General features: G+C 36.4%; 1 protein-coding gene across 5 annotated transcripts; it reads left to right on the forward strand.

Moving 5' to 3' along the window:
* The first annotated feature begins 11101 nt into the window (after positions 1-11101).
* On the forward strand, positions 11102-24190 carry LOC131642266 (protein TRANSPARENT TESTA 9-like). Of its 5 annotated transcripts, none has more exons than XM_058912542.1 (22): positions 11103-11533; positions 12671-12722; positions 12807-12883; positions 12961-13094; positions 13209-13305; positions 13437-13494; positions 13823-13852; positions 14028-14136; positions 14253-14376; positions 14459-14645; positions 14724-15061; positions 17390-17478; positions 17552-17622; positions 18858-18968; positions 19794-19859; positions 21004-21141; positions 21922-22027; positions 22118-22189; positions 22297-22355; positions 22518-22674; positions 23195-23361; positions 23555-24190. In XM_058912542.1, exons 1-22 carry the CDS (start codon positions 11481-11483, stop codon positions 23882-23884), a joined length of 2625 nt encoding a protein of 874 aa, XP_058768525.1. In that variant the 5' UTR covers positions 11103-11480; the 3' UTR covers positions 23885-24190. The 5 variants fall into 5 exon arrangements, with proteins under 5 accessions (XP_058768524.1, XP_058768525.1, XP_058768526.1 ...); XM_058912543.1 differs by having other exon boundaries at positions 11104-11533; positions 14736-15061; XM_058912545.1 differs by having other exon boundaries at positions 11511-11533; positions 12807-12855.
* The last annotated feature ends 298 nt before the right edge of the window (positions 24191-24488 follow it).

The following is a 24488-nucleotide window of genomic DNA, read 5'->3' on the forward strand; positions in this document are numbered from 1 at the left end:
TAATAGGCATGTTGTCCCCACAACAAAAAGTGATTGTTGAAGTACCAATCTCATATTAACATGGAGTGGTGTAATTAGAGTACGTCAATCAAATATTTATTCAAATACATCCATAAAGGACATGACAGAATAACCACCTCCGTAGTTCATAAGCCGCCTGAGAAGTCTCATGGTAAGTTGGTAACGAAACAGTTGATGAAATTAAAGAATACCTTGACTGTAGATACATCTCTCCATGCAAAGCAAGCTGGCGAATATTCTCTTACAACATTCAAGGACGAAAACCCGCCGTTGAACGCATGTTTTTCCATCTAATAGGTGAGAAGTATGTGTACTACACCAACCATGACCAGATGGAGAATGTTTTAGAGAGGGCAAGCGTCACGGAATCTATGTTCTCATCATGGTTAGTTGCAAACCAGACCTATGAAGAGGCGAACGAATTAACATACAGATAATTTGTGACCAGGTTTGTTTACCATAAAAGAATGCGAATGTGCATAGATGGACACATACTGCTCAATTTTCAAGCCCGTAACTTTTGTTTCTCACGAGCCGACACATGACCTGATATAGGTCGACAAATGCACTAATATAAGTCGACACATGCAGTGTGTTTTTTTAAAAAATTGCATTCTTTTCTAAACTTCCAGTTTCTCTTTTTTCCTCCAACTTGCACACATATAAATACCTCATACATGCATCATTTTAATGTTGATGAAACCATAAACATACAAAGATTACTCTTCATCTTCAACCTCACATCTATGCGTACACACAAACAAATTGCACATAATCATTTTTTGTTTGGATGCAACCTATATTAGGTTGATAATGTCTAATTTAGGTTGTTGAATTGTAAATTGGGTTAAGAATCTTTGGGGGTTTCATTGGGAAAAACTGTGAGGATTTGTCTTCCAAGATCAAGGTGTTGATTTAGGGGTTTTGCACAAGACTTCACAATTTTGATTCAGCCGAGCGAAAGATTCGAAGAAGGTAGTTATATCAAAGGAGTAACGGTACTGGAGGATCATTTGGGAGTCACGATAATTTGCAATTGGAATTAGCCGAGTGAAAGCTTCGATGGAAGTGGTTTTGTCGAAGAAGTAGCGGTAACCGGAGAATCAATTGGTATTATCAGGTTCGTGATCGACTTAAGATCAAGGGAAGATAAAGAGTTAGGATCAACAACAAACATAGGATTTATAGGATTGAATTGCTACATTTCTCTTGTAAATAAATTTTACAAAGTAAGATTGATTATCTCATTTCCGTTTGGAATTAGGGGCAGACGTTGCTATAGCGAGGATGATTGGTGAACTGCCTAAACAAATCCTTGTATCCCCTCTCTCTATTTCTCTCATTTACTTTCAATAGCAAATTATTGAATTGTGAAATTGTGCAATCGATACAATTAGATAGATTCTATATCATTTCAAAACTTTTATATTGTGTTGATTACAATCCTTGTGATTGTAATTGGTTTTCAAATCAACAAAACCTTAAGAAAATTCTGATTAAAATTTACTGCACAATAAGTGCTCGATAAATTGCTTCTCTCTATTTTTTGTTTAATCATTTAATTTGAAATAAATTATTTGCGTGTTTAAATTCAAACGTATTGTGTTGATTGTTGAAATATATTGATTCGACGGCTTTTAATTATCATTTCAATCTTAGTAGTTTTAGCGCATATCCAAGTTTTCCGATAACGGTTCGAATTAGACGAATTAATCTGGGCGTTTTCTGCTATCCATAGTTAAAACGTTTTAAAATAATATTTTCACCAAATAATTTTAATTGAGGATCTATTCACCCCCTCTAGATAAGTTTCCTTTGTTTAACAAGATACTCATTGAATAAGGTAGGGCAAAGTCGGGGGTACGACAATGTGTTACCGAATAATCGATATGTCGGGCTATTAACCAACACATAACATTAAGTCTTAACACTCGTAAAGTAGCGACATTTCACTTCAATCCTCTTAGAAAACAGGTGAATATTGAGTTTATACCTATGTTTAGGATTAATACTCAATAAATAATCATCTTGGATCTAGTAACGACAAACACATTTCGATGTCAGGTCACACCATGAAAACATGTTTTTCGGTTGTAAAGCTAAAACTACCATTAAGATTCAAGATTCACCAATATTACAACATGAGTAGAATTACATAGAACGTCATGATCTATTTAGTACATGAATATAATGACTACATCTAACCCTTAACAATATAAATTTTAGCTACGCTTACTCATGGTTAGCGTAATAACTAGTCTTTCTAGAGAAGTTGACCTTGGAAGTGGTATATACCTTATCATTTGAGGAGCACTTCCGCCTTCAGACTTCCTCTCTTATTCTCCTACTGTATACCTGAGTGAACCTACTCTAATTCTATACTCTTCCGATCCACCAAAAATCCCTTTGCGCTTTATTGAAAACTTCTATTTATAGGTAAAGATTTGAGGCTCTCATTAGGCATACCGCCCTTGCACCAAACGAGCCTACCATGATTTGCCACTTTGACCAACCAAGTTTTCTTCTTCAGCAAGCAATGCTTGCATGTATTCCACATTTCCTTGGCCATATTTTCTCGAGTGTTTTTGAGTTCATGACCTTTCGTTAGCTTTTTGATAAGTTTAAGAGTCAGATTTGTTATGCGAAAGCTTGTTAGAGTTGTTTTTGAGTTATTAAGAGTCATATTTTTATTTTTTTTGAGTAACTTTGACATGTTTAGAGTTGTTTGAGTTTTTTAGAGTTAAATCTGATGAACTTTAGAGTTAGAGTTGGAGGTTTTGACTTCTTAGAGCCGTTTTGAGTTATATTATTACTTGAGTGAGACCGTTAACTAAAAGATTTAATTTGAGTTGTTGAGAATTTGTAGAGTAAGACTTTATGAGTTATCAAAGTTAAAATTGAGTAACTCTGACATGTTTAGAGTTGTGTTGATATATCTGAGAGTAAGTGTTCTTTTACCCTGTTAATGGGTTGAGATGAGTAATAATATATTTTTGCTCTGCTGATGAGTATTTGTGAATAATTATATAATTATTGAGTTGTAATTATATAATATGTTGAGTTGAGTAATTCATAGAGGAATTACAAAGATGACATTACGAAATCCTCTTTGGTTCTCTTGAATCCCTAATTCCCAATTCTCTTAGCTATACTCCATTCTCATGGATATTTCCTCCCTTTTTCCAGAAGTTACAAACAATCATATACAACAAGCTGATTGTGCTACCAAGGTTTTACCTGATATCATTCCTCCCTCATCCGCGACGGTTCCTAAACATTCCAATGGCAAATCTTTTGCTCAAGCGTTAAAAGGAGTTTGTGACATTCTTTCCTCTCAACTTCCGCAGCCTATAATCAAAGGAGATAGACCTTCTATCACCATCCCAGAAGATGAATACAAAGCCGGTATAGAAGAATGCAAAAACAATCTTCATGGAAGAATTATTTGGCCAAAAGGCTCTTCGCCTCTCACGGTTGTTGCTCTTCGTTCGAAGCTCTCTGCTCTGTGGCCGGATGTGAAATGTTGGGGCGTTTTATCTCTGGGAAAAGGTTATTGTGAATTTACCTTCTCAAGCACTGAGGGCATGAGAGGAGTTCGAGCATCTGGTTCCATTAGTCTTAATCTCGGTATTCTCAAACTGTTTGCGTGGTCTAGAGACTTTAATCCGTCTCTCCAAAACAATACTTCGGCTCAGGTATGGGTGCGTTTCTTTGGGCTTTCGCAAGAATATTGGAGGCCTCGTATTCTGTTTGCGATTGCAAGTTGCGTGGGTACTCCTATATGCATTGACTCTGCCTCTGTCAAGTCCCGTATGGATAGAACCTTTGGCCAGTTTGTGAGAGTGTTAATCGATATGGATTTGTCTATGCCTCTGAATCATAATGTGTTGGTGGAAAGAGAAGGATTTGCGTTTTTCTCTGATATTGAGTACGAGAGCTTACCAGCTTTCTGTGGGCATTGTAGGAAAACGGGACATGTGGTTCAAGAATGCAAAATGCTTGGGCTTCATCAGGCTAGTGGTATACCAAAGAACCAGGAAATAAAAAATCTAAAAACGGGGAACATTCCGCTCGAGACTGCTATGAATAATGGTGAACAATGGGTGGAGGTTAGCATACGGAAAGCTGTGAGACCTGATATTGGGAATTCCCCCTCAGTTGGTGGAGTCAACCTGGATCATAATTCGCATACTGAGGACTCCTCTTTTCCAATTAGGGCTGAACCCATTATAGAACCTGTTATGAATGTAGTAGCTGCTACTATGGAACCGATCACACAAGCTGCTGAAGGCCCCATTTTGGAGCTTGTAAAATTGGTTAACCCTGTCCCTAATACTAGTGGTGCAGGTACTGGTAAGGTTGGTTTTGGTGCTGGTCTTCAATGCATTAATTCTCAGAATTTTGTAGTTCAGGCCCCTGAAGAAGCAGAATCATCTATCTCAGCATTCGTGGATGCAACACAGAATATTCCCGAAAGACATATTGAAGGATTTTTACAAAGTTCGTGGGACAATCTTGCTGAATTACCCGAACCAGATGGTGTTTTCTCATCTGCAGTTGCAGGTCTCAAAAAGAAAAAATCTTCAAAGATCAAGAAGAAGGAATCTACTAGGTCTCAAGCAGGACCCAAGAAAGCTTCCTTATGAAGTGTGTTTTCTGGAATATCCGGGGTTTGGCTAATGCCCCTTCTCGTTTAGCCCTGAAGCGTATTATTAAGTCTCATAACCCTGATTTTGTTTTCATTGCCGAGCCGAAAACTGAGTTTGCTCATTTCCACTACAATTGGTTCTCTAGACATGGTCTTAAATTTTTCTCATCGAATGCGTTGGATAAACCATCTCTTTGGTGTCTGTGCAGGGAGGAATTTAACCCATCTGTTTTGTCTCTTTCAGATCAATTTGTTGCTTTTTCTTTTAATATGGATAATAAGGATATGGCTATTGCTGCGATCTATGCTAGTACGAACCTTTATAAACGGAGAGAGCTTTGGAGTGAGCTTTCTCATTTGATTTTGTCTCAGCCGATGCCATGGGCGTTATTTGGGGACTTCAACGCCATAATGGGAGCTCATGAGCATAGGGGTAGGCTTAGTCCTGCGAAAAGGCCAATGCAGGATTTCCAGAACTGGTCCAGTAGCAACTCTCTTATTCATTTCCCTACTGCAGGTGCTTTATTCTCTTGGTCGAATAAGCGGGATCCTCTTCTATCTGTTGAAAGGAGACTTGACCGGTGCATTGGCAATTATAATTGGATTGACATTTGCAGTTTTTTAGCAGTTTCTTCCCTCCCCAAATTCTGCTCTGATCACCACCCTCTGTTGCTAGAATTTCATATTAATTTTGCGCGTCAGTCTTCGCAATTCAAGTTTCTCAGTGCTTGGTCCCTTCATGAAGGTTGCAAAAAAGTTATCTCTTCTTCCTGGTCCCGTAAGTTTGTTGGTTGTCCGATGGTTATCCTTTCCAATAAGCTCCTTTCGTTGAAAAAAGATCTTAAAGTGTGGAATAAACTTACGGTTGGGAACATTTCTGATAACGTAAAAAAGGAGGAAGATCAGCTTCGGATTATCCAAAATGCTATTCAAGTCGATGGTTTAAGTGACTCTCTCAAGGCCATGGAAGCTGACGCTCAGTCTGGTCTTCTAAAGGCTCTTGATATGGAAGAAAAACTCTGGCGTAGCAAATCCAAAACAAAGTGGAGCTTGGAAGGAGATCGTAATACGGCGTATTTTCACAGAATATCCAAGATTAAGCAAACTTTCAGGCCTATTTCTATCTTGGTTGATGGGGATAATATTATCACTAATCCTTTAGAGATTGCCAATCATTCAGTCCGCTATTTTGAAAATCTTTTTTCTGCTAACGTTTCTTCTGTGCAGGATTTCTCTATGGTGGATAATACCATTCCGACATTGGTTGATGAGGCGACGAATTTAATTCTCACCAACATTCCCTCTATGCAAGAAATAACAGCAGCGGTTTTCAGCTTAAATGGGGATAGTGCTCCGGGTCCAGACGGATTTGGAGCAGCATTTTTTCAGTCATATTGGGACATTATCAAGCAAGACGTCTCGAATGCGGTGATTCAATTTTTCTCCTCTGGTTGGGTGCTGCCGGGCTTTAATGCTAATTCCATTATTCTGATTCCTAAGATTAAAGGGTCTGACTCGCTAGATTTGTTTCGTCCGATTGCGGTGGCAAATTTCAAATTTAAAATCATCTCTAAAGTTCTCGCCGACAGACTTGCTGCCATCATGCCTCTTCTTGTCTCTTCCGAGCAACGCGGTTTTATTCAAGGAAGAAGGATCCAGGACTGCATTGGTTTAGCTTCTGAGGCTTTTAATTTACTCGACACTAAATCTTGGTGTGGCAATATTGCTCTTAAAGTGGACATAATGAAAGCCTTCGATACTCTTCGGTGGGATTTCTTGATTAAAGTTCTTCAGAAATTTGGCTTTAACGAAAAATTCTGTTCTTGGATCAATTGCATTCTCCATTCTGCCCAGCTCTCGGTAAATGTTAACGGTAGTCTTAATGGTTATTTTCATTGTTCTCGTGGAGTCCGGCAAGGGGATCCGTTATCGCCGCTGTTATTTTGTCTTGCGGAGGAAGTCTTGAGCAGGAGGATTTCTTCTTTGGTTTCCTCTAATCTGCTGGAGCTTTCCAAGGGGCCTTGTAACACGCACGTTCCTTCTCACATTCTGTATGCGGATGACGTTTTTCTTTTTTGCAAAGGGAAAATTTCCAATGTCAAGACTCTCATGTCTACTTTCGAGGAGTATGCGGCTGTATCGGGGCAGGTTGTGAACTGTAGTAAATCTGTGATTTTTGGTGGGGCTATGTCAGTTGCTAGGCTCCGTATTCTCTCGGATATTTCGGGTTTCAAAATTGGTGCAGCTCCTTTTACTTATCTCGGTGTTCCCATTTTCAAAGGCAAACCAAAAGCGGTGTTTTTGACACCTATTGCGGATAGAATTGTGAGTAAATTATCCTCTTGGAAAGGATCGTTGTTGTCTTTTGCCGGGAGAGTGGAACTCGTTAAATCTGTCATTCAGAGTATGCTAACGCATTCCATGTCCATCTACACGTGGCCTTTGTCTCTCCTCCGAGACCTTGAGCGTGCTATCAAAAGATTTATTTGGAGCGGCAATCCGTCTAAAGGCAAAGTTATCTCTATTTCTTGGAAGAAGATGTGTCTGCCTTTAGCTGAAGGAGGGTTTGGTCTCCGATCTCTCGTAAAGTTGAATGAAGCTCTTAAATTGAAACTAGCCTGGGAGTTATTTACTTCTTCTGATTCCTGGGCAGTGCTCCTAAGAAGTAGAATCTTAAGAAAGAATAAGTTCATAAAGCATCATATTTTCTCCTCTATATGGTCTAGCGTCAAATCTGATATGCAATCTGTTTTGGATAATTCTGTGTGGTGTTTGGGCAATGGAGAATCTATTAGTTTGTGGTTCGACAATTGGTGCGGCGACCCCTTTTCTCGTGAGGAGGCTGATCCGGATCTTTTGGTTGATCAGAAGGTGAGTGATATCATTGTTCATGGTGATTGGGACTTTTCTAAAGCTTTAACGCCGCTTTCCCACTCTATCCAAATGCGTATTCGTTCTTCGCACTCTCCGAATGTTCTTCGCCCGGATGCTAGAGTTTGGAAGCATTCCACCAATGGTGACCTCTCACCTAAAATCTGTTATGATTTCAAGAGGCCTCGAGGTGTTCCGCTAGATTGGTGGCGTTGGATATGGGCGAAAACGATTCCTCCCTCAAAATCCTGTATGGTTTGGAAGCTGCTTCATAATAAAATTGCCACTGACGATCAATGGAAGCGTAGGTCTTTTGCGTTTCCGTCCCGGTGCGACTTATGTTACGAAAAGGAAGAATCCTCTCATCACTTGTTCTTTCTTTGCAAGTTTGCTTCACAATTGTGGGCCTGGGCTGCTCGGATGCTCCAGTTCCACGGGCTTCTCACGGATTGGGATGCGGTGCACTCTTTGCTGAACAAATCTAGCTCTGGTCAGTATAAAATTTTACATTGTGCTGTAGTGGTTTATGTTATTAATGCTATATGGCTAGCGCGTAACAAGGTCAGATTTCAAAATTTAGTTGTGAATATTTCCTCCTCTATCTCCTATATTCTGGATGCGGTTTCTTTTTCTGTTAGCGCTGCTAATGGAACTTTTCTGGATATGAAGGCTTTTTCTATTCTTAAGAGCTTCCGTGTTACCATTCGTCCCCCCGTGCTCCTAGGATTTTTGAGGTTATTTGGAACCCTCCTCCTCGGAATTGGATCAAAATTAATTGTGATGGAGCCTCAGTTAATCCGGGTGGGAATTCAGCGTGTGGGGGCATCTTTCGGAACAGCGAAGGAAGTTTTCTGGGAGCTTTTGCTACTTGTTTGGGTTCTTCCACTCCTCTCATTGCCGAACTTTATGGTGCGATGTTTGCGATTGAGTTCGCCCATGAGAAGTATTGGAAGAATATTTGGTTAGAATCAGACTCTACGACGGTTGTTCAGGCTTTCAAGCCTCCCTTTTTGGTTCCGTGGATTATTCGGAATCGGTGGTTGAATTATATAATTCTAGTTACTAATTGGAATTTTGTTGTTACTCATATTTATAGGGAAGGCAATAGTTGTGCTGATGCCTTTGCTAACCTAGGCCTTAGTTTATCTAATCCGACTTACTATTCTTCCATTCCTGCTTGTATTCAGGCAGATTTTGTAAAGAATCGGCTTGGTTTGCCATTCTTTAGATTCAGCTCTTCTTGATAGGGTTTTGGTGTATGCCCCCCCTATCAGTTTGTATCAATTTTTGTTGAATCAATACAACTTCATTTAAAAAAAAAAAACAAAGATGACATTACATTAAAAAATTTGTGGGTTTAGAGAGGAACCTTCTTGAATATTAGATACGAGTATTATTTGTTGTTGGGTATGAAATGAGATGTTAATTGTTGTTTGAATATGAGTTGTGATTGTTATTACTATAATTTATGAATTCATATATATCGAATATAGGTAGGACTTCGGTCTAACGAGGTTACGGTTCACGATCTCATGTTTAGAGAGGAACACAGTTCAGAGAGGAACATGAGACATGGATAATTCAGTAACATAACTCTAGCATCTAAAAACTTGGTACCTCATACCTCTTGAGGGAGGAATATATTGCATTACATAATGCATTGTGATTGTTGTTGTTGTTGTAAATTATGGTGTGAAAATGATAATTGATGTTACTGTTATTTGAAAACTATCCTGACTGTTTTATACACCAATAACATCTGTGAAGTTATTCTCACCCCATATTTATTTGTTTGTGGTGTTCTGTACTCTCATGGAATACAAATAATCAGGTAGAGGAGTAGCTGTTGTTGAGCTGGAGGATGGCATTGAAACCTCTTCATTTATTTACTGTTTTTTCCGCGTTATTTAGTTGTTGATGGTGCTCTGATCTATAACACTGGGATTGAGACTTTTTATTTGTTGTTATGACGTCGCTGCTTTGGATTATTTGTTTAATCAAATATTTTATTTCATCAAGACAATTTTAAAGTATGTTTGAAGTTGAGTTCTGTTGCTGTTTTATGTTTTATTTTGAAAGAGTATGTTTGTTGAGCATCTGTAACACCTGTTTTGGAGAAGATTATATTTTTTTAAAATTTTTTTCTGGGTTTCAGGTTGTTACATAACCTCCGCTGCCGATGTGATGACCTTTTTGGTTGGTGATTTATGAGTACCTCTATAAGCGCTCTCTGAGTCTTAAATTTGCCCTGATCCCGATGAGCCTCCGAAGTCCAATTCACTTAAATTTTTTATTACCTAAAAAAATAATTAAACCCAAATAATTTGATAGCGAAGACAATGTAAAATTATAAATATTGATGTTTCCTCTCTATCTTTTATCATATAATCTACTTGCCTCGCATAATTCATCTTCATTTGTGATATTGTAAATAAGAGATTGTTAATTTTTTTAGTGGTTGAAATTTTGTTATTTAAAAGTGAAAAAATGAGATATCACGAGTTTAAATTCACTTCTTTACGGTATGATGTCTCTACACATCTATAAAAGATTGTTAACTTTATTCCAGTGTTTTAAAAACCAGACCGGACATCAAACTGGTGATGGTACTGGGTCACTGGTTTATTGGTCGAACCACTGGGTCACTGGTCGAACCGCATGACTAAACCGGGTTAAACCAGATAACTCGCGGTTGAATAGACCGGTCGTTATAACAAAATTATATAAGTATAAAATCTGTCGAACCAGATGATTCAGTCCCTATAAAATATAACTAGTACTTAAATTTTTTGAAAACATCATATTATAAAAAAATTCACAAGTTCATAATTTAAATTCAAATTTTACACATAGGTATCACACACAATCAAATAGTACATAACTATAAAATATAAATAAAAGTTTAATCGCAACATAATTTAATTGAATAATTTATAACAAAATAATTTCATTATCTACTAAATTTAATTTCAATAAAAGAAAAATTGTTTCAATACTGGGATCTCATTCTTCAATATCAAAATCATCTGTAACAAAATCAACCGCATCTACAACCATTTTTTTATTTTTTATTTTAATTTTAATTTTAATTTTAATTTTTAATTAAAATAGTCAAAATGACATTGTTTTAATTTTTTAAAATTAAAAAAAAATTAAAAATTAAAAAAATGCATTTAAACCACCGGTTCACAAAAACCGCAGGTTTTCCCGGTTTTACCGATTTACACCGGTTTTGTCCGGTTCACACCGGTTCAATGACATTCCCGATCCAGCTATTAAACCAGACCGGTTACCTGGCCGGTTCTCGGTTCGACCGGCCGGTCCGGTCCGGTTTTTAAAACACTGCTTTATTCCCACTAAAAGTTACAAACTTATAATAGTATTATTATCCCAAAAACAACAATTTAAAAAAATATGGTGGAGTGATACAATTTAGTAGATAGATGGTGTGGATAGCAAAACAAAGGGGGTAATAACTAATAAGTGTCAAATGATGTATTGGGTCATGGAAAGATGATCCCATTTTGCATCGAAAAGGTATTTTCTTCCTTGTTGCTGTTAATCAACTACTCGTATATACTCATCCTATACTCAACAACAACACCATCGCGAAGATTCATTTATGTAACACATGTTCCATTCCGTCATACTTCAAATTTCCTTCAAATTCTTTATATTTTCCCACCGTCTGACTCATCATCATCCATTCATCATCATCAATTTCAACTTCAACCTCTCTCGATAATTAATTAATTATAATCGAAATCAAAGTGTTCTCTGTTTGTTTCGATAACACTCTTTCTCTCTGTTTCTCTCTCATCGCGATCTTTCGAAAACCCTACTCTCTCTCTCTGAAGCTGCTCGTGTGGATCGAGCAGTTTCAATTTCGATTCATGATGAATTGTAGTGTCCTCAATTTCGCCTATTGATTCTCATAACCATGTGGTTTTCCTTCTGGAGATCCAAAGATCGTTTTTCCTTGGATCAACTTAGGTAAATTTTCATTCTCAATTTTCCTCAATGCCGCATAATCGATAAAATTTTCAATAATCTGCGTTTGTCTCTTATCCATAAGCTTTTAATTTTATTTTGCATTGTTGTAAATTTGTAATTCAAAGTTTAATTTATATAATGAATAGTGAAATAGTGAAGAAATGGTAGATATGTGCTTAACGATGATATAGCTGTTAAGATTAAGAACTGATTAGTGAGGAGCTCATATGTCTCGCACAACTCTTAGAGTTGTGCTTTGGTAAAATAGGCACCGACAACTATGAAGCACGGCCACCTCGAACACGACACTCACACGACAATACTGGAAATATTTTGAAAAGAATACATAAATTAAATGTACACGTCTTTTTTCAGAGGTGTCATGCTACAGAAACTGTGAGTCTTATTTGTGATGATCAAGCTGCCTTACATATTGTCTCTAATTCCGTCTTTCATGAGCGAAACTTTTATTATATTGGCGAGAAAATTGTGTTAGGTGAGATTGATACTTAATTTGTTGGTTTTAGTAATGGTCAATTGGTGGACATTTTCACAATTTGAGGACAAAGGATAGCTTGCATCTGTGAAAAGCTTGATGCCTACAATCTGTAGGCATTAGCTTGAGGGAGAGTGTTGAGATATATGCTGATTTAATTCTTTACTATGAAGATATACTCTATATAATAATTATATTTTTATTAGGATTTATATTATGATTGATGTAGCCCCGATCAGTTCCCTTAGTTAAGGGGTTCTCCATGTACAATTTTCATTATTAATAATATCAAGCTGAGAGCTAATCTCTAAGGCTTCGATTGGGAGTTTGGAGGGGAGGGGAGGGGAGGGGAAGGCATTCAAAAAAGGGAAGAATTGAGTGAAAAAATATAAGGATTTAAGTGGGGAGGGTTTGTTTTTATTTATAAGTTATAACACAAAATTCCCCTAATTTGGGGAACTCAATTTGTATTGAAGGACGGTTTTGGAAGCAACCCTTTCCCTCCCCTCCAAATTCCCAAACAAAGCCTAAGTTATTATGTACCAAAACTTTATTCTCAAGTTAGTGTGTGATTGGGTAAACTTCATTGATGTTCTGTTTTGTTTATTGACTATGTTGCCCTGCTGCCTTGTGTTGTTTAGGTACTTAGCTGATCAGTTATCAAAAGTTCAAATAGTTAATGAGGTTAATAAGGTAATAAAAACTTTAGCTATGATTAGAACATTCTGACTTTTTTCTCGAGGTTTCCTCAACTTCTCTATTGTATTATTTGTGAAGGATTTTGTTATTGAGGCACTGAGATCAATCGCGGAGTTGATAACATATGGTGACCAACACGACCCAAGCTTTTTTGAGTGAGATTCAGTTATGCTTATATTCCTTGATATAACTGTTTTTATTCTGGCAATTTATATATCCTAGCTTGTGGCAGATTTTTCATGGAAAATCAAGTTGTGGGGGATTTTGTACGTGTTCTAAAGCTTAGCAGGACTATTAGTATTCCACTTCAGTTGCTACAAACTGTTAGCATTATGATCCAAAACCTTCAAAGTGAACATGCTATATGTAAGTTGTTTGTCAAATGGAGTTCCATTTCTGCAGTCGCGTTCGCGTTATTTTCTACACTAGATTTAACAATGTTGATGGGCTTGGCTTTCTTCTTTATTGTTACTTTTGCAGATTATATGCTTAGTAATGAACATATGAACTTCCTAATTACATATTCATTTGATTTCCGCAATGAAGAGCTATTGTCATACTACATATCTTTTTTAAGGTTGGTTTTAATGTATCCTTATACTACTAGTGTACAGCAGTTGATGGTTACTCTACACAACCTTTCTTTTTTGCTTCCCTTTGTATAATTTTGCTAACTTATCCTTTAATATCTTATGGTCATCATTGAAGAGCAATAGGTGGGAAATTAAACAAGAATACTATTTCTTTGCTTGTGAAGACTCGCAATGTAAGTTTTCTGCTTTGAGTCTTTTTGCTCTGATAATAATTTAGGTTATTAGCTTAAAAGTAATCTGTAAGATGTTCTTCTGAGCACTTAGACTTGGTTATAGACTTATAGTTGATCTCATGTTTATAGCTTAAGAAAGGTAGAGACTAGAGAAGATACTTAGTTTTGATTATTTTTAGCTGTATTCCTGCGGCTAGAGAAGGTGGGTTATATGGATTTTATTGTGCTTTGAGAAGATTTTGAAATTTTATTGCATCAAGAAAAAAAAGAAAAAATGAAAGAAAAACTTAATGGTTTAAATTCAACTAAACTCTGATATTTTGTGCAGTCTGGAAAAATTGCTAGTCCTGTAAGCCAGGTAGTCTAATCTTGTGAGATTTGTAATTTTATGGATCAATTTATAATTGGGCATCCCAGTCTTTCAAGGATAATTAACTTTAAATAATGTTTGTACTGGGTTGAAGATGTCAGATAAATTTGCTTTTGTTTTTGAGATCCCAAAATGTATTTACCATGCTTATCTGTGCATTTAGGATGAAGTAGTTTCATTTCCACTATATGTTGAGGCGATACGCTTTGCCTTTCATGAGGAGAACATGATTCGCGCTGCTGTGCGTGCTGTGACCCTTAATGTTTACCATGGTGAGATTTTTGCTGTTTTTTGGAGGCTGTTTGAAATACTTTTTCAGTTTCTTTCTTAACCCAGTTATCTTATGATTACAAATATTTTTTGTAATATTTTTATCTTCAATTTTCAGTTGGAGACCACTCTGTTAATAGATATATAACTAGCGCACCTCACACAGATTACTTCTCCAATCTGGTTTCTTTTTTTAAGAAGCAGTGTATGGATTTAAACAAACTGATCTCTGATACGCAGAAGTAAGACATACATATTTCTTATTTTGCATATTACATTCAGATTTCCTTGTTTCTTAAAGAGAAATTATGGTTGCTGAGACAGAAATCCAGGCCCAGACTCAAAGGCTACCATTACGGCTGCTGTAGATGAAATTGAGGACAATCTATATTACTTTAGTGATGTGATCTCTGCGGGAATTCCTGATGTTGAAAGGTTAATAACAGACAGCATTCTGACGCTTCTGATTTTTCCAGTACTTCTTCCTTCTCTAAGGATAGTGGCTGCTAATGTATGAAACTTACTTTACAGGTTTCTCTGTTTACTTCTGATTTATGCTATTCAGCAAGATCTTATTAATGTTTAGTAGCATGTTGACCAGGATATACAAAGTGATGTTGTCACTTCTCTCTACTTACTTTGTTGCATCTTGAGGATTGTCAAGATCAAAGATTTGGCAAATACAATAGTTGCTGCACTTTATTACCCCATAGAGTCCCTTACAAAATGTTTTGGGGGTCAAGTCAATGGAATGATACCTGATAATGGTTTTACTTCTGAAGGCGACGGGATAGATAATGATAATCTTGCCAAGAATAATAACAAAGGCTTGGTAGTCAATATTCCATGCTCACCTAATTCTTCAGGTTTTCATCCACAGAGTATCACCATGCTAAATAATGGTAGCAGTTCGAATGTGGCTTTGAGGTATTAGTCAATATTTTCGGGCACTGATTTAAATTTGATTTTCTGTTGATATTCTTATGTTAGATTAGGAAAAGTGGTCTTCGTTTTATTTTCATTTTTTTTGGGCACAATGATCTTCATATTTCTGCGCCTTTGGAACTGTGACACAGTAAATATATAACTGCGGTTGTCACTGTTGACAGACCGGCGGTGTTTGATTATGATTGCTAGGTGATCAATAGTGGCCTTGAGCGGTGCTATCGTGGCTGCGAACGGAAAGTGGAGCGAATTAGGGCTGTGGCTGCTCAGGGGGGTTTTGCGGGGTGTGGGTCCCGGGGTGTGGGACGGTTTGTGTGATGGATCAGATTCTGGGCCGCTTTCCCTTTTTTGCTTAAAAATTGAAATTACCCCTTTAAAGTTAAAATGTTTTAAGAGTAATTTGGGGTTTCCCTTAAAATTTGAGTGATATTCCTCAAACTGTTTAAATGTAGCAGTGTTTCCTCTACTTTGCTCTGCTGTTCAAGCTTCATCTTCATGAGGTTCGTTTCCTCATCTTCCCTCAGCAGTTCCTCATCTTCCCTCTAGTTCGTTTCTTTTCGTTCATTTCTTTAACATCTGTTTTCCCCCCATTTCATTTCCTTCTGTCTTTTCCCTTTGTTTTTTCTCATTTCCTTTCCTTCTTTCTTTTTCCCTATGTTTTTTCTCATTTCCTTTCCTCCCTTCCTTCTAATGTTGGCTGGCGAAACTGTTGGGATATCAATTTGAGGTGGAATATAAGCCAAGACTGGAAAATGAAGCTGCTGATGCATTGTCAAGCTGTCACGAGGAAGGGAAACAGCATTGATTTCTTACCCGAATTGGCTGGATGGTGCTCAATTAATTCAGGAAGCTCAGCGCGATGTGATAGAAACTGGTACCAATAGGAAGTATTTGTGAATAACAACTGAATATTATTCATTAATCTCTGGAGAAAGGTAGATAACAACATACATTTACAAACATGTTCCTCCCAAGATTTGAGAGCTTGGCCTCTCCCTTTCCCAAATGTTAGAGAGTTGGATCTCTCCCTTACCAAATTCACTCTGAATTTCTAAGATAAAACTGCCCCTGCTCAGCATCTTTCCTATTTATTGTTACACACCACCCAGAACTGAATAGGCATAAATAATTAGATAACTAAATACTGCTCACAGCAGTAACGCAGTGACTGTTAGCAGTAATTTTTCCATATCTGGAGACTGGAATAATCAGTTTTACCTTTTCATCTTATACACATTTCAAATAAGAGGTCTACTATAGGGTTAACAGCAGGATATCTGAACGGAGCAGTTCTCGGCCCGGGGCGGTTTCTGGATTGCTAGCCTTTTCCTCTGAAAAATCAAAATTACCTCTTAAATTTAAAATGGTTTCATCTCTCTCGGCACTTCGTTCTTCCCTCTTCCGTCGTCTCCAGATCCTCCCTCTGCTCCATCGTTTCATTATTTGATTATGAATATTTTATGAGTTTTGAGTTATTTATATTTATAATTATTATATGTAATTTGTCCAAAAATTTTCAAATGGCGGTCATCCCGCCATACGCTATCCTGCCATCCCACTTTTGGGGCCGGCTGCTCCACGCAGCTATCCAGGATTGACACTCTAGTTATGCGACACCCGAAGTTCTATGGTATTATTCTTTAATTCAAAGGGATTTTCCCTATTTCCTTTTGTGCATATGTTGGTTTCTATCAGATTACTTCATAAGGAACTGGAGATTGCTGCAAGTGATGAAACCGTACCTGAAAAGGTAATTGGACAGAGTTACTGTCAGGGAGTGTAGTTCTGTGAAGCAGAGCTTGATTAAGTGGAAAGATAGCTCAGCAGAAGATGTTACAAGGGAAGATGATGAATATATGCTTGGGATGTATCCTGAATTTAACCTTGAAGACAGAGCTATCCTTATAGAGGGTGGTGTTGATAGGAATGTGGTGGAAGATATGGGTCAGTCTGCATCAGTTAGAGAGAATGGGCCCGAAATATGGATAGTCTATAGTAGGCACAGTGTTACAGGGAAATAAAGGGGGACTGAGCTAGCAAAAAACATGGGAAGCAATTGATTAGTTAGTTATATAGGTGGGGAAGGGGGAGAGAGAGGGAGGTAGGAAAGAATTTCTGTTATTGAAAGAGAGTGAGATCATCATGATATTCTTGGTGAGGGGAGCCTTTGGCTTTTGGGGTGATAAAATATACATTCTATCAGATTCTTCTTTTTCTAATCTGTAATTGTTGTCATGATAATACAATTCACAGATTTTATCTATTCTTTTGATTAACTGTTCTATTACACGGTGTCTCTGATTGATGTAGGGAAGTTTTGCTTGAATATGTAACTGACGGGGCTGATTTACAAGTTTTGGGTTCCTTAAGTGTGCTTGCCACTCTGCTGCAAACTAAAGGTTGTACATATGAATGTCTATTTGCTTCATCGTTGCACTATATTATGTTTTCTTAACATATCCCATTTTGCAGAACTTGATGAGTCAATGCTAGATGGGCTTGGAATTCTTCCACAACGCAAACAGCAAAAAAAGCTCTTATTGGTAAGTTGCATCTGCCCGATTCTGACCATTTTAAAATGTGAGCATTTTACTGTTGACTTTTGTTGCCCTTAGTCAATACAGTTACTCTGGTAGAGTTACCTTCAATACAACAGAATCCTCGTACAACATACAAGTTTAGATGTTCTTCTTGCTAGGATCCTATCCTGCTTTCTATATTTTAAAATTTGCTATCCTTATTAAGTGTGACATTTAGTAATTTGATTAAAATTTTCTTTAGCGCTGTGATAGGTCTGCTACTGTTAGTTAAGAAGTTGTTACTTGTTAGTTAAGTAGTTGGTTAGTTAATTAGTTAATGAGTAGTTAGTAGTTTTATTGAGAGATAGTTAGGCAAAATAAGACATGCTGCCTATCAATAAATAGGAGGGGATTAGAGAGGGCGGCATCTTATCATTTGACAGGAATAGGGCCTTTTGGAATTGGAAGGTAGGCAGACCCTCAAAGTGCTGCCATTGTTTGTAATATACCTGTTGGCTCTATCACGTAGTTGCTTTGTGAATACTGTTGGTGAAGATACCCGCTTCATCCCCAAGTACCGTTATTACTGTAATCTGTAAATAAAATAAAAAGAAAAAACATGTTAAGAATTACTGTTAATTGTCTTGATGGAACTGATTATTATCCACATAATTCTTGGACGCGATGTTCTATAAATGATGTGGAGGATGGTGGTGAAAGGCTCCCTTCAAGGCTGTGTGTTGGTGGCAAGAAAGCTGTCTTGTGGATAGAACAAAACAGAGGAATGTTTGATGATGGACAGGAATAAAAATATGAATTGCTTGTAGAAATGAATTCGTCTCAATTAAGTTTTTGCTGGGAGCTCATGTTATAAGGAAATAAAGTTTGGATATGTATGTGAGAACTTGGTTTATATAATGATACATTATTATCGTGTCTGTCCCGTACAACATCGCAGTTCTTACCGTGGTCCGGTAAGATTTCCCCTTCAACTTGAGCGGTACCCTAAACCTTAAACCCTAAACCCTCGTGTTACGATTTCTAAGATCTTATGATTCACCGATTTGCGATCTTTCAACTCCTCTCTGATCCTATGTAAGATCTTGATTTTGACAACCTTGGAAATATGAATCATTTCAGTAGGAGGGGAAGTAGTTCATAGTTTTATTCTAGTGACGTGACTTGGTACTTTTTTCGACTTTTGATTAATTCTGTCTACTTTTAATATGCTATTTGATTTCCATTGCATGTTTGTGCAGCAAGCTTTGGTTGGTGAGGCTTCAGGGGAAGAACAACTTTTTTCTTCTGAAACTAGTTTGACAAGAGATGGCATTGCATGCGAGCTTGATGTTTATCTTGAAAAGATCAAGGTTTGCAATTTCCTCTGTTTTCCGGTGTTAGCTTGATGCATTTTCCCCCTACCATATAATTTTCACTTTTTCCTTCTTGAAGGCATGGGCAATTCTATCAAGTTTATTAGTCTTACTAGTTGGCTCGGCGATTTGATTTAAATATATCTGATTATTGTACTCTCCTCTTGATTTATTTTATACGGAGGTATATATATTCTGATAGGTATACAGTTTACGAAAGGTATACTTAACATTGTGTTTTATTATGATATACGTCTTTATGAAAGGTATATACAAATTAATATAGGAAAGTTCATAAATAAGAAATCAACTATCCAAATAAAACAGTGGAATAGAAGATACTCTCCTAAATAGATGATACTTTCCCACTGTAGACAGTAATTGCATTTTTTGGGAAATCCATTGTCAAGCACAATACAATGCTCCCAGCTAGGATACTTGTGTATGTAGGGGTTTGGTATAGTTGTATTTTCACTTCATCGTTCAATTTATTCCTTATAAGTTTGTTGCATACAATTAACTGGTACAAATATAATGCACAAATACGACAGATTTTCAACAAAATTTTCAGGTACAGTTTGTACATCATATTCATAGATACAGATACTGACTAAATGATTGGTTGATATTTTGAATCTCTTTGTGACAATTTCTAATAGATTATATCTGAAATTATAGTAATAGTTGATTCACTTATTACTATTGCAATGTATTTGTGGAGCAAACTATTATTATGTTAGCTTCATTTTCTTCTTTGCTGATAATTATAAGATGTTTTGCTTGATAATGGCTTCCTTAGTTTTTGCGTACCATGTTTTACAGGAGTTGTATGGGGTATCTTTTCAGCTTCCAAATGTGATGCCAAGCCCTCGTGTACCTAGATTTCAGGTACATGTTTATATTTGATAGTCTTGTTGACACATACTTTGCAGAAATAGTCAAATAATTATACCTATTCTACATGGAAGTATCTGACTCCTTATTAGTAGAAATACCTTTCCTGATTTAGGTATTGGAAATGTAGCATTTAACATATTTGACAATCACCATACCACCTAAACACCATGGTTGTCAAATTCCTAGTAATCTCTGAATCATACTCCCTCTGTCCCAAATTATAAGAGAAAATTACTTTTTAGATTCATTGAATAATTAATGTATTTGGTCTATATAAAGACCAGATACATTAATTCTTCAATGAATCTAAAAAGTGATTTTCTCTTATAATTTGGGACGGAGGGAGTACAAGTTTAGAACTCTAGGTATTGAGATCAAGTTAACTGCTGAGAAAATCGTTTGTGTAAACTTGGGTTCACTTGCATAGACTATATAGAGTTGTGACTTGTGAGTTTGAGGACAATTGAATGAGTTTGCAACATAATGAATATTTTCCCTGGTCATGCTAAATTACATTGGTTCAGTGTATTTTGAAAAACTTAAAATGCAATAGCACCATGAAAAAGGTCTTTAGTGCACAAACCATCTAATTTTCTGCTATAATGCGCGTGTCCATTCATATATATTTTCCTGTTCCTCCATTCACAGCCGCATTATTAGTGTTTTCTTTTTAAGCATTTCACCAATATATGATACCGAGGCGGCCAATAGCATTGCTGGTCAAAGGAACTAATAGATTGTATGTATTATAAAATACTAGTATGTAGTTTAGCTATCAAAGGATCTCCTAGACTGAAAATGCTACTCGGATCATAATATGTGGTTGATTTTATAAATAAAAATGTAAGTACCTGCCTAACGGTAACAAATAAAATGAAGTTTGGAAGTTCACATGCGAAGATTTGAACAAAAATAAGTATCTGCCTGGTGTCGCTAGTTTGACCATTTAGTTTATGCGATGATTTTCTAGATTCTATAGGATAAAATTACAATGCTCTAGTAAAAGGGTCTTTATCATTTTTCCACTTTCCACTGTGACATGGCATTTTTCAATGGAATGTCAAGCAATCTTATTTTATTACTTGATGTTTCAGTTTAGTAATTTTTAATTTATACGGGATGTTTTTTTTTTCAGGTGCTTGATGCATTAGTGAGCCTCTTTTGCCGTTCTAATATATCTGCAGAGACGCTATGGGATGGTGGCTGGCTTTTACGCCAGTTGTTTCCTTACAGTGAGTCAAAATTCAACAACCACCACCTGAAATTGCTGAAAGTAAGAACATACGAGACTTTAGTAGTGACACCGATACAAATATTAATACATGCCCCTATAACTGCATATTGTTTACATTTAGGAAGTCCACTTATCTACTTAGTTAGAGTATTGAAGCAATTTTCAGTGTTTTATTATATTGATTACTCTCTCCGTCTCACTATAGGTGTTTTCTTTCCTATATTTGTTTGTCTCTTTAGAATACCAATGTCATATTTATTTTTTCTTTCTACTAACTTACCCTTATTTATTGTATTTTAATTCATATAACTACTCCACCACCTATTATTAATAAGGCTATTTAGTAAATGACTCTCATTTTATCATTGAAATTAACTCAATTAATATTATCTTAAAAAATGTGAAAACTTCAAAGAGGACGCCTATTGTTAGACGGAGAGAGTAATAGGGACTTGGGTGTTATGTGGTGCCTAAGTCCAACATCAAGTAGTTTAATGACGTTGTTCTCCCCCCTATACAGCCATCTATAAGGGGGTTATCCCTAAATTTTAGAAGGCTGATGTATAATATCCTGGAAAAAAATGTTCCTTTATGCGCACATAGTATGTGTTTATGGCTTATAAGATGATTGCTTGCAATGAATGCATTTGGGCCAATGACACATGAAATAATTTATAGTTATCTAATACATTAAATATATGGTTATAGACATGAAATAACCATATTCCCTTTTGATTATAGTGAATAATAAAATGAGTCTAATATCTGTGCTATGTGAATCTCTTAATTACAGTTACATTTATTTTCCTTCCATTGCAGATTTCATACGAGAATTCTGCTTGTGCTCTTGAAAAGGAAGTTAAAGGTTTCTGGCCTGACCTTCTTATTACCGTTCTTTGTGATGAGTGGAGAAAGTGCAAAAGAGGTGATTTTAATATTTCTTGTTATGCCAAATGGATTTCTATGTTTGCGTGGCTTACTTTTGTGCTTGATTCATATAATTTTCGAACTCCAGCAATGGAGTCCTCATACCCTCCAAAAGAACCAAAGTGCGTGCTTTTTCCGCCTAGGATGCTATTTTCAGAAGGTAAGCATGTAACCTTGTATTTTTCAATATTTATTTATTTTCTTTGGCTTGTTGTTATGTCGAGAATAAGAAGAAGGATTTTAATACTGTTTCTGTTGTTTCTACAGAAGAAATACCTGAGGGATCATCATTTACTGCTGGAGAAAGAATGCATGAGTTGGTGAAGGTCTGCCTACACTTATTTATTGTCTTGTTATATTCTTATAAAACTGCACTGGGCATAACATGTCGTACAGTTGGATTTTCCTCCATTTCAATTGACGATTCTTTTTAGATTGCGTACCTTTATACTGAAGAACTTTACATTGGTCCTCCCTCTCTCTTGTAGGTATTTGTACTTCTGCACCAACTTCAGATGTTCACTCACGGTAGAACTTTGCCTGAGCAACCTCTTATTTATCGTCCTTATGATCATCGTATGGATTCTCGAGCCCAGACTTCTGGTCTTATGTCAGTTCCAAAGCCAGGCACTGAAATGAACCTTGGTAGGTGTTCTGAACTGCGATTTTGTGTATTCTCTCATGACTGGTTCTGTTTATATTTAGGTTGTTTACCTAGATACTTATTTATAACCCTATATGCTATCAATGAGATTCCTAGTACTGATAAGCACCTCATTTATGATATGTACAATAATAAGAGTTATCAGCCCCCCGATAGTGGCACGGGTATTAAATTTCCTTTTATACCCCATATTTTCTTGAAGAGTTATCAGTCTTGTATTCCTTTTATACCCCATATTTTATTGAAGAGTTATCAGTCTTATTTATAAGAAATAAAAGATTACATCACTAAGGAAGCACCTTCAAAACAGTTGATGCTAATTTCTTTAGTTAAAAATACCCTTAACACTTACTAAATGAATCCCACTCGCCTAGGGAAAATGAATTTAGTTAAAATTAAACTCACAATAAAATATGGGATATAAAAGGAAATTTAATAACTAAGACACTTTTAAAAAGTGTGTTTGACAAAAAAACCTAATTGTTTATTTTTTACGTGCAGTTAATGCCGTGCCTTGTAGAATTGCTTTTGAAAGGGGCAAAGAGCGCCATTTTTGTTTTTTAGCAATCTCTGTAGGAACATCTGGTTGGCTTGTGCTTGCAGAAGAATTGCCTCTGAAGAAGTCCTATGGAATTGTTCGGGTTGCCGCACCTTTGTCTGGGTGCAATGTATGTATAGTTGTCTACTACCCTTGCATCTTAATCTTGAAACACTTAGTTTTATTAGCTGAAAATTGTACAAATTTATATTGGTTTCCATTCAAAAAGAATCCGCGAATCTATAATTTAAATGTTACAGTTATTTTTAATTTGATCAGTCATGTATAGTAATGTTACAATCATTTTTGTCCTCATTCTTTAGCCCAGGATTGATGATAAGCATCCAAAATGGTTACACCTGCGGATCCGGCCTTCTGCTCTACCTTTTCTGGATCCTGTCAAGTACAGTCCTCATGGGAAGTTAAAGACAAAAGCTTTTGTTGATGGAAGATGGATATTGGCGTTCAGGGACGAGGAGTCTTGCAAAGCTGCTTTTCTCATGATTCTTGAAGAGATTAATTACCTATGCGACGAGGTTCATAGAAGAATAAAACCGTTGCTCAAGCTTGAAACAGTGCTAGACATATCAAGTTCGTCTGCACCTGTTTCAGAGGATTCCTCTTCACATACATCACCTCCCAATTCATTGTAAGTTTTTGACTTAATTCATAATAATAGGCTGTTTACTGGGTAGGAAATTATTAAGTCTGTCACCCTTTTGTATATGCTCCCAAAATACATACCAGATTTGTAGATTAGAAACTGTGGCTTAGTGTCATTCTTTTTGTATACTAGTCTTTTCTTTCCTGATTTGTAAATTTACCCTTTTGTCCCATTCTTTAGGAGCTCTAATTTAGGCCCCATATTTTTCTTTTATATTATACATTTGTAATCTCTGTATCAAATGTAAATTTGAGGGAACTCCGGAAAGAGTTTTATTTCCTCCTTGGTTCAGACAGTTTTTGTTGTTTCTGCTTGTTTTATTTCCAATTATAGAATAATGAAACCTCCCCATCAGTATAGTCAAGATCAAGAGCAAGATCGTAAGATCTTACGATCTAAAATTGCCTTTTAGTGCTAAGATCTTACAAAAAACTTTTTCGTGGGCTTTTGTAATCAAGATCGAGATCTTTAAGGTAAGATCGGAAGATCTTATTTGTTATATTTATGTATTTCGAGCTGTTTATTTTGAACTCGATCTTTTGAGCTACTTATTTTGAATTTGGTCTTTTGAGCTACTTATTTTGAATTTGGTC

This window comes from Vicia villosa, unplaced genomic scaffold (assembly GCF_029867415.1).
Source record: "Vicia villosa cultivar HV-30 ecotype Madison, WI unplaced genomic scaffold, Vvil1.0 ctg.004737F_1_1, whole genome shotgun sequence".
Taxonomy (NCBI): domain Eukaryota; kingdom Viridiplantae; phylum Streptophyta; class Magnoliopsida; order Fabales; family Fabaceae; genus Vicia; species Vicia villosa.